Source organism: Phascolarctos cinereus, unplaced genomic scaffold, assembly GCF_003287225.1.
Source record: "Phascolarctos cinereus isolate Bilbo 61053 unplaced genomic scaffold, phaCin_HiC Scaffold_726;HRSCAF=1367, whole genome shotgun sequence".
Lineage (NCBI taxonomy): Eukaryota > Metazoa > Chordata > Mammalia > Diprotodontia > Phascolarctidae > Phascolarctos > Phascolarctos cinereus.
The window spans coordinates 317,593,813-317,604,874 of NW_027556098.1; the positions used below are offsets into that span (position 1 = coordinate 317,593,813).

General features: G+C 39.1%; 1 protein-coding gene across 2 annotated transcripts in view; it reads left to right on the forward strand.

Annotated features, from left to right (window-relative positions):
* Positions 1–9,209, forward strand: part of UVRAG (UV radiation resistance associated) — a 443,033-nt gene extending 433,824 nt beyond the window's left edge. For both annotated transcript variants that reach the window (XM_020989535.2, XM_078156924.1), the window contains one exon: positions 5,625–9,209. In XM_020989535.2, the coding sequence (XP_020845194.1) occupies positions 5,625–6,333 (709 nt within the window). In that variant the 3' untranslated portion in view covers positions 6,334–9,209. The remainder of the gene's footprint in view (positions 1–5,624) is intronic.
* Positions 9,210–11,062: the final 1,853 nt, after the last annotated feature.

The window sequence follows — 11,062 nt, forward strand, 5'->3', positions numbered from 1 at the left end:
TTTTTAGCTCACAGGTCATATAAATAACAGGATTTGGGCTGAATTTAGCCTTCAGGCTATACTATAGTTTGTTGATTCTTACTCTACGTTCTATGTAAGGAGTTTTTAACATTTTTTATGTCTTGGAGCCCTTTATCAGTTCATTAAAGTCTACTCATAATCCAGTTTTTAAATGCATAAATTAAAATATATCAGATTACAAAGGAAACCAATTATATTGGAAGACATTTATCAAACTATTTTAAAACAAGTTCATGATTAAGAAGCTCTGCTCTAGATCCCTCATTTTACAAGAGAAAAAAAGCCAAAGGGCTTTGAAAAATGAAGTGACTTGTGTAAAACCAACTAATAAGCAAAAGAACTAGAATTCAAACCCATCTTCTGGTCCAGTCTAGGGTTCTTTCTGATACACCACACTACCAAGAAATTTAGATTTGATAACTTGGTCATTGGTGAAAGTGAGAATGCTATGGTGGATGAGGGCAGGTAGAGCACATAGGATTGGAAAGTTTGATACTTTCTAATAATTCATTGCATTGAATTCTTTCTTTTTAATGAGGAGCAGAAAATTACTTGTACCCTTTCCACAAAAAAGAGTTCGTTTTCTGAAACTTAGACTAGCTAACATCGCCCTTCCCCTTCTAATCATTTCCATCATTCATCGTCCAACTTAATTTCCACTTCTCCCTGAAGACTTTGCTGATCACTTCAACCCATAGCAATCTACTGTGTCTTCCTTGTAACTCCTAACTCTTTTAACAGTCTATACAACTCATTTGCCAATCCTGTATTTACTTTGTGTCCCAACCCAACAGTGTAGGGAATCAAAGGAGATTTTCACAAAATGAATCAATCAACAAGTATTTATTAAGTGCCTACTATGGGCCAGGCACTGTGGTAGGTCCTGGGAATACAAAGACAATAATAACACAGTCATTTCTCACCCTGCCCATCATCTTCCCAAGAAACCTCTATTCTATCAATATTACAGACCACCTAGAAGAGGAAATTAATTGATGAGCAGCTCAGAAAACAGATCACATGTCTAGCACAGAGGCTTAATATAGTTAGGGCAGGAATCTAAGTTCATAGCACTAGGCTTGGTGCTATGGGAGGAGATACAAGAGAAAGCAGTCAATGTTTATTGAATGATTAGCCATCTAACATTAAGAGCAGTTCTCCTATTCAGGCTTACCTGGAGACCGATTAACTGTCTAGCAAATATATGTGGCATCTTGGATACTTTGAAGGAAAAGAAGGAATGATATTTCTTTTTCTCTTTTTCATGATTTTTTAAAATATTTTATTTTTTCTTACTACATGTAAAGATGGTTTTCAACATTCATTTTTATAAGATTTTGAGTTGCAAATTTTTCTCCTTCCCTCCCCCCTCTCCAAGATGGCAAGCAGTCTGATATAAGTTATATGTGTGCAATCATGGAAACATATTTCCACATTAGTCATGTTGTGAAAGAAGAAACAGAACAAAAGGGAAAAGTCACCCCAAAAAAGTGAAAATAACATACTTTGATCTACATTCAGACTCCATAGTCCTTTCTCTGGATGTGGATAACATTTTCCATCATGACTCTTTTTGAATTGTCTTAGATCATTGTCAGTCAGAGTTGATCATTGCACAGTTTACTGTTACTGTGTACAGTGTTCTCCTGGTTCTGCTCACTTTACTCAGTATCAATTCATGTAAGTCTTTCCAGACTTTTCTGAAATACACATGTTCATCATTTCTTATCGCACAATAATATTCCATCACATTCATATACCACAACTTGTTCAGCCATTCCCCAATGGATGGGCATTTGCTCAGTTTCCAATTCTTTGCCACCACAAAAAGAGTTATTATGAATATTTTTGTGCTTGTAGGCCCTTTCTCCATTTTATGATCTCTTTTGGATACAGACCTAGTAGTGGTATTGCTGGATTAAAGGGTATGCACAGTTTGATTGTCCTTTGGGCACATTTCCAAATTACTCTCCTGAATGGTTGGATCATTTCACAACTCCACCAACAATGCATTAGTGTCCCAGTTTTCCCACATCTTCTCCAACATTTGTCATTTGCCTTTTCTATCATATTAGCCAGTCTGATAAATGTGAGGTAGTACCTCAGAGTTGTTTTGATTTTCATTTCTCTAATCAATAGTGATTTAGAGTATTTTTTCATATGACAATAGATAATTTTAATTTCTTCATCTGAAAACTGCCTGTTCATGTCCTTTGACCATTTTTATCAGTTAGGAATGACTTATATTCTTATAAATTTGATTCAGTTCTCTACATATTTGAGAAATGAGGCCTTTATCAGAAACACTTTCTATTAAAAATGTTCAGGGCAGCTAGGTGGCACAGTGGATAGAGCACCAGTCCTGGATTGAGGAGGACCTGAGTTAAATCCTGCTTCAGACACATAACACTAGCTGTGTGACCCTGGGCAAGTCACTTAACCCCATTGCTTAGCCCCCCCAAAAAAAATGTTTCCCATCTTTCTTCTGCTTTGCTTCTGATTTGTTTGTGTTGGTTTTTAATTTAATGTAATCAAAATTATCCATTTTGCATTTCATAATATTCTCTACCTCTGGTTTTGGTTGGTCATAAGTTCTTCCCTTCTCCTTCTCCATAAATCTGACCGGTAAACTATTCCTTGCTCTCCTGATTTGCTTACGATATCACTTTTTATGTCTAAATCATGTACCCATGTTGACCTTATCTTGGCATGTATACAGTGTGAGGTGTTGGCCTATGCCTAGTTTCTGCCATACTACTTTCCACTTTTCCCAGCAGTTTTTGTCAGATAGTGAGTTCTTATCCCAGAAGCTGGGGTCTTTGGGTTCATCAAATAGTAGATTACTATAGTCATTGACTACAGTGTCTGATGTACATAATCTATTCCACTGGTCCACCACTCTATTTCTTAGCCAATACTAGATAGTTTTGATGATTGCTGTTTTATAATGTAGCTTTAGGGGCAGCTAGGTGGCACAATGGTTAAAGCACTGGCCCTGGAGTCAGCAGGACCTGAGTTCAAATCCTGCCTCAGACACTTGATACGTATTACCTGTGTGACCTTGGGCAAGTCACTTAACCCCAGTTGCCTCACAGGAAGGAAAGAAGGAAGGAAGAAAGGGAAGTTTTAGATCTGATACAGCTAAGTCACCTTCTTTTGCATTTTTTTTCACTAATTCCCTTGATATTTTTGACCTTTTGTTCCCGCAGATGAATTTTGTTATTATTTTTTCTAGTTCTGTAAAATAATTTTGGTAATTTCATTGGTATGGCACTGAATACATAAATTAATTTAGATAGAATTGTCATTTTTATTATATTAGCTCAACGTATGCATGACCAATTGATATTTTTCCAGTTGTTTAGATCTGACTTTGTGTGAAAAATGTTTTGTAATTGTGTTCATATAGTTCCTGGGTTTATCTTGGTAAGTAGACTTGCAAATATTTTATATTATCTTCAGTTATTTTAAATGTAATTTCTCTTTCTATCTCTTGTTGCTGGACTTTGTTAGTAATACATAGAAATGCTGATGATTTATGTGAGTTTATTTTATATCCTGCGACTTTACTAAAGTTGCTAATTATTTCAAGAAATTTTTTAATTGATTCTCTAGGATTCTCTTAAGTGTACCATTGTGTCATCTGCAAAGAGTTTTGTCTCCTTGTTGCCTATTCTGATTCGTTCAATTTCTTTTTCTTCTCTTATTGCTTAAAGCTAAAATTTCTAATACAACATAGAATAATAGTGGTGACAATGGGCATCCTTATTTCACCCCTGATCTTGTTGGGAAGACTTGTAGCTTATCCCCATTGCAGACGATGCTTGCGGATGGCTTTAGATAGACACTACCTGTCATTTTAAGGAACACTCCATTTATTCCTGTGATTTCTAGTGTTTTAATAGGAATGAGCGCTGTGTTTTGTCAGAAGCTTTTTCTGCATCTGTTGAGATAATCACATGATTTTTGTTGTTATTGATATGGTCAATTACACTGGTAGTTTCCCTGACACTGAAGCAGCCTCGCATTCTTGGTGTAACTCTCACCTGGTCACAGTGTGTTACCCTGGTGATAACTTGCTGTAATCCCTTTGCTGGTATTTCATTTAAAAGCTTTGCGTCTGTGCTCATCAGGGAAATTGGTCTGTCTTTTTCTTCCTCTGTTCTGGCTCTTCTTGGTTTAGGTGTCAGCGCCGTATTTGCGTCATAAGAGGAATTTGGTAGGGCTCCTTTGCCTGTTTTTTCTAAATAGTTTATATAGTATTGGAATTAATTGTTCTTTAAATGTTTGATAGAATTCACTTATAAATCCATCTGGCCCTGGAGTTTCTTCTTAGGAAATTCATTGATGACTTGTTCAGTTTCTTTTTTCTAAAATGGAGTGATTTAAGTATTTTATTTCCTCTTCTGTTAACCTGAGAAGTTTATATTTTTGTAAATATTCATCCATTTCACTTAGATCTTAGATTTATTGGCGTAGAGTTGGGCAAAATAGCTCCTGATTATTGCTTTAATTTACCCTTCATTAGTGGTAAATTCACCCTTTTCATTTTTGATACTGGTGACTCGGTTTCCTTCTTCCTTTTTTTTTTAATCAAATTAACCAAAAATGTGTCTGTTTTATTGGATTTGTACTGTCTGGCCTTTGGCAATGCCCCTTCCCTCCCCAGACCTCAGTCTCCTCCTCTGTGAAATAGTTGGGCAGGATGTTCTTCAAGCTCCCTTGCAGCTCTAATCTAGTATAATCCTGTTAATCCATCCTCATCCCTGGCCTCTCCCTGCCCGCCCACCCCCACCTTTGCTCACTACCTGAATGATATACTGAGAGCATAAGTCCACTGGAAGCCAGTCCAGATTCATGGACCATGACCCTCCCCACTCTTCTTTCCCTGCCAAAAGTTCCCATCAGCCCATGGTGTAGCTTCTATTTCATTCTTGAGTAATCGATCACAGCTGTGGTAATTCAAGCATGCTTATTGTGATCTCAGATGGCAAATGAAAGGCTTGGCTTGTCAGGACCAAATATGTTGTCTGTGGGCGGTGTTAATATTCTATTTTGGTTTGATTAACTAGCTTCACTGGAAAATCATTTAGAGGGGGAAGAACACTGTCAGCAGGAGGCAGAAAGCAAACAGTCCCACAGATGGCAAAAAAAAAAAAGCTTGGCACACAGAGCAAAGTTTTGACAACCTATCACCTGGAGAACCCCCAAATTAAGGGCAGCAGATTTGGCTTGATTTTCCTGTGAGTACTAAAAACTGCAATTTATAGGTCTGCCTGTCTGGTCCTGGGTGAGCCCTGATAATTTCTCCCAGTTACAAATGCACTCACCCCACTCGCACTGGTAGCTATGAGAGAGGAATTCAGAGTTCCCATCATGGAGAGAGATAGTTGAGAGGTCATCATAGGCTCTCAATTGGAAATTACCTCCATGAGCCCCTCATCTGAAATCCTGTTTATCATATCACAAGGGTAATAATATTTGTACTACCTACCTACCTCTCAGAGCTAAAGTAAGGAAATTGCTTTGTAAACCTGAGATGCAGAAATATGAGGTACTGCTGTTAAATGAGAGGTAATGTATTGTTTTTCTTTGTCTTTCAGTGACAGACATCACACCTCCAGTGCCATTCCAGTTCCAAAGAGACAAAGTTCCATATTTGGGGGTGTAGATGTTGGCTTCTCTACTGGGGTACCATCACCACCAGACAAAGGTCATCGTAAACGGGCCAGTTCAGAAAATGAGAGACTCCAATATAAAACTCCTCCTCCCAGTTACAACTCAGCATTAGCCCAACCTGTGGCCACCATTAAGACTATTGGAGATTCCGAGAAAAAAATGGCATCTTTATCATCTTCCTTAGATACCTCCTTGGACTTCTCCAAAGACAATAAGAAAAAAGAAGCTGATTTTGATGATCATTTAAACAGGGGCCACGTGAATGTGAACAGTAGCCAGGAGTCACAGGAGCTGCTCCTCGAGCATCCTGGTGCAATCAATGGAACCCTCCTTCCCAGGGAGCACAACAGCACAGCCTGCAGTGAGCAGCTGGAGGAGCTCCCCGCCACCACCAGAGGGGCTGAGTTCCGTTGTGCCGTAGAGCAGGCTGAAGAGATCATTGGCACAGAGGCAATGGGCTTGAGCTCAGGGGACCAGCTAGAAGCATTTAACTGCATCCCGGTGGATAGGGCCGTGGCCGTAGAATGCGATGAGCAAGTGCTGGGGGAGTTTGAGGAGTTCTCCCGACGTATCTATGCACTGAATGAAAACGTGTCCAGCTTCCGCCGGCCACGCAAGAGCTCAGACAAGTGAGTGTGGGTAGGGAGAAGTCATTGACTGGACCAGAACAGGGTGATTGATCACAAATGAAGATGAAGTTGCACTTATCCTTTGTATTAATTATGGAGCAAAATAAAACAGATTGAGTCTATTGGAAAGTGGACTTGGGGAAGTGAGCCAGGACACGGGGTCAGATGTATGAATGGGCCAGGTAGACTTATACTCTGTTTCCATATATTTGCTTTTCAAACCTTACAGTTGGTTCTAGGTCAATAGTCATTCTTTAACTTGAAAAAGCTTCTGTCTAGTTCAGGCCATGTTATAGGTATTCATCTGCTTCTGTTATATACAATTTTGTTTTATCCTTGGATGGAAGATGATAATATATAAATCATAAAATGAATGAATGTATCTTTTATTGTTTGTCACTGTTTATCACAAGTAACACTCTCAGTATGGTTCAAAAGCTGAATCTCTAGGACCAGGTTTTCCCTGCTCCCTGGAAGGACCTTGGCCCTTTGTGTGGTTGAGGATTAAGCTTGGGGAGTTTCTCAAGCACAGGTGCACCACCCCAACAACTTAGTATCTCCCTGGGCTTCTGTCACCCCAGTCTTATCACATGTCCAGTTGCCTAAGTAAGAAACTTGAGTATGTCCTCTGTGCTGTCTTAACAAATGGCCACATCCTTTCTCCATTTAATACCAGCCTCTTTAGACATGGCCCTCAACTATTTGATTTTTTTTTTTTAATAACAGTTGGATTTTCTAGAATACTGATTAATCAACAGAGGATTCCAAGTATCCTATAGATTTCATGATGCAATCCCATTCTTGGGCTATAGCTCTAATACATATATAGTTGAATGTTGGGAAACCAAAAGCCAGGCATGCTTTTAAGAAATTCACACAGCAGGCCAACCCCCTAGATTTGGACTCCATGTTAACTTATTGAATTTATAGTCAGAAGTAAAAACAAACCTGCCAAGTACTGTATACAATTAAATAGATGTGGCTTGCCCAGCCCTATGAATCTGAACATTGGGAATAGCTGGATCGTGTCAAGAGATGAGGGAAAATAAGACACAGTTCTCTCCATTTAATTTAATCACTCGCCATTTTCAAAGCTCAGATTCCATCCCTGTTGCTGCCTGTGCCATATACTCAGGAATGTAGTGCCAGGGTTACAAGCTCTTTAAAGAGAATGTAGTCATCTTGCTATATATGTTACCCAAATAAATAACAATTGAGTTTTCTTCCCCACGACCTGATTTTTCTTTCCGGGTCTGAATTTCCTCTTCAGACATGTATTACCTACCATGTGGCACATCCCCCTAATGCCAGGCCAAAGGAAGCTGTGAATATGTACAATATAATCTTATTCCTTAACTCTGTCAGAGTTCTTAGGCCATATAGAATAGCACATACAGTATGTGCTGCTTAGGAGCTGCATTTTCCCCACGTAACATCTTAGGCATTAACAGGGCCTGAAATCCTCTTCATATTTTGTCTGGCTCTGCTGAGCTTCCTTTGGATTTATAGATCCATTAGACTAGAGTATCTCACCACCAGTCATTATTTTCCATGTATCTTATCTCTCACACACACACATACACACAGCTGTCTTGCAGTATTAGGCAGAGCAGATGCACAGAAATTTTAAAAGACTCCTAGGAAAAAGCTTTAACTTCATTTGAAGAAATCTCATGTATTCCAAATGAGCTGCTCCGTCCCCTTGGGGCCTAGGGCAGAAGCCCCTTCAGTGTCCCCTGCAGGGTGCTTTCAGAGGATACTACATCTTTGTTGGCTAGACTCACCCAGCAGCCTCTGGAGGAGTCACAACAGTCCTCCACCTGAGGAGACAGCAACCAAAATCCAGGACCATTGTCTCCGAGGAGAGAACAAAATGCACACACTACACCAACTTCCCAAACCTGGCAGTCAGTCTTTGAAGTCAGTGCCAAACCCAAAGAGGAGCTGCGTACTGTGTGATCCTGGGAGGCCCTCCCCTCAGGCCCCTGGCACCACCAAGCCACTGGTCCCGATGACGAGAACAGGACGCAGAGAACAAGCATTCGTGGGCATTAATCTCAGGTTCCACTCAACCAAATGAAGCCCAAGTCGCCGTCTTCCCCCTGTGCTCGTCCTCCTTGTAGCTATTTGCTGTTTAACCTGCTGATTTTGATCTGCGCCATATGGAGCACTAGTGTTCAGGAGCACCAGGTCACAGTGGAACTGGCCCTGATGGTCATATTTGCTTGGTTCATGCCTTTTCCAATAATGTACACCTTACCGAATATAGCTTGAGTTTCTTTGCAGTGTCAATTACATTTTCCCTATAACTAGAGTATTTCAGTGTCTCGGTGAACAGATTTGAGTTCATTTTTCATTGCTGTAAACGTAGTTTTTCCAGTGCTTTAAATGGCCAGGGCCCAAACACTGATGAGTTCCCAGCTTTTAGTTTTTCTTTTCAAATTTGTCTTGTAAAAATTACCAAAAAATTTAGACTGCTTGGGCAGGGGGAGGGGAGAGCGATTGAGGAGGTAATGTGGGAATTTGGGCGGAAACTATCACGTCACTGTCCATTTTGAAGCTGTCAAGAACCTCACTAATTTCCATGAAGATTAGAACAGTTTGTGAATGTTTTCAAATCAGTACTTGGTGGTACTCCACTCCTCCCCCAACCCTTGAAATTCTGGAGGCATTTTTTTTAAGAATATTAGTTTTGGAAGACTGTATCCAGCTATATTTTTATAGCAATCCTAACAATGTCTATTTATCCTGACCTAACCAATTATTTAAATAATTTTCAAAATCACCACCAATAATAAATGGCATGCGGGAAACTTATCTGCTGGTAATTGGGAGAAAATTCAGCATCTGTATTTATAAAATAAATTTGATTAGTATTTATTTTGAGAGTGAAGTGTGTTATTTACCTCCCTCTTCCTCTTTTTGAGTCCTGTCTTCATTGTTTTATGTGTCTTATCAAAGCTCAGTTGTTAGAGAACGTCTTCTTACTTAATCAGAGGAACAACGTCTGGCTTACAGCTTGTTTTAATTTACTTATGTTTTCGATACCTAAATCAGTCATCTTTATTTCCATGATCTGAGAATCATAGACTTGAGGAGCTGAAAGGGGATCTCAGAGGTCATCAATGTCATCTCCCACCCAATGCATCCCTTCCAGGCTTCTGCTCTGACAAGGAGCCCACTACTTAATCAAGATAGCCCCTCTATTTTTTTTAAATAAGTTTTTATTAATGTCTTTTGCTTTTTATATCATTAGTTTTCCCAGTTAGCCCTCCCATTCTCCATCCCAAAGAGCCATCCCATATAACAGATAATATTTTTAAAGGCAAATAACAACAACAATTATAATGTAGAGAAAAAAGACAGCACAGCTGATCAATACATTGAGAAAGTCCAAAGAAATGTGCAGTGAGCAACACCTGGGAACCTCCCAGTTCTGTGGGTTGGTGGGAAGTGTCCTCTTGTTTCGTTCTAGACCTACTTGATATTTATAATTTTGCTACATTTACTTCTGATTTTTTTGATGTATCTTCTTTCCTTTTCCATTGTTATTGTGTATGTTGTTTTCTGCATCCGTTCATATAGATCTTTCCATGCCTCTCTGTATTCATCACATTCATCACTTCTGATAGCACAGTAATATTCCATTACATTTACGTACTACAGTTTATGAAGCCATTCCCCAATCAATAGGCATACACTTTGTTTCCAGTTTTTAGCTGTTACAAAGAGTTGCTACGTGTATTTTGATGTATTTGGAGACTTTCTTCTTATCAATGACTTCCTTGGAGTACAAGCCCATTAATGGAATCTCTAGGTTAAAGGATATGGACATTTTAGTCACTGTTTACATAATTCCTAATTTCTTTCCAAATTGGCTGTACTAATTCACAGCTCTACCTAAATAATGCTGCTGTTGTCATTCTCAAAGAGGACCAAAATGACATCACTAAGTTGGGAGCCAAGGTACAGTGTGTCAGACTGTGACTGATAAGCTCAAAAGGCTCTACCACAGGTCGGGGACAAATAGTCTGTATGAACATATAGACCAATAAAGCATTAGTTTGCCTATCATCCCACAACTCTCCATCATTAATTATTGCCATTTTTATCTTTGCCAATTTGCAGAGTGTACAGTGGAACTTCAGGGTTATTTTGATTTTCATTTCTCTTACTATGAGTGATTTGGAACTTTCATGTGGTTATTAATAACTTTTGTGATGCTTCTTTTGAGAAGTGATCCTTTGACCATTTATCTACTGGAAAAAGCAGTTCTATTTTTTAGCATCTCTAATTGTCAAGAAGTTACTCTCTTACATTAAGAAAAATCTGCCTCTCAGTCCTCCCTCATCCCACCAGTGATCCTATTGCTGCCTTTTTAAAAATTATTTTTAAGGAGTTTTTTTTTAACCTGGGAGGATACAAAAAAATCCTGTTCGTATGTGACACTTTAAGACTTATAAAGCAAGTTCACTCACAACGTTGTAAATTGGTAGGCTCAGAAAGGTTGGATAACTTGTCCAGGGTCACAGAGCTAGAAAGTATCAGAGCCACCATTCATTCTTCAGTCTTCTAAATTCTTGTCCACCATGTTTTATGCCACATTTCCTCATTGAATACATCTATTCCCCATTCCTCTTGAAAATCCTTTTGGTATTTGGAAACAATGATCATGTCCCCTTTACTTTCTTCAGGCTAAATATCCCCTGTTCCTTCAACCCTTAAATGTTAAT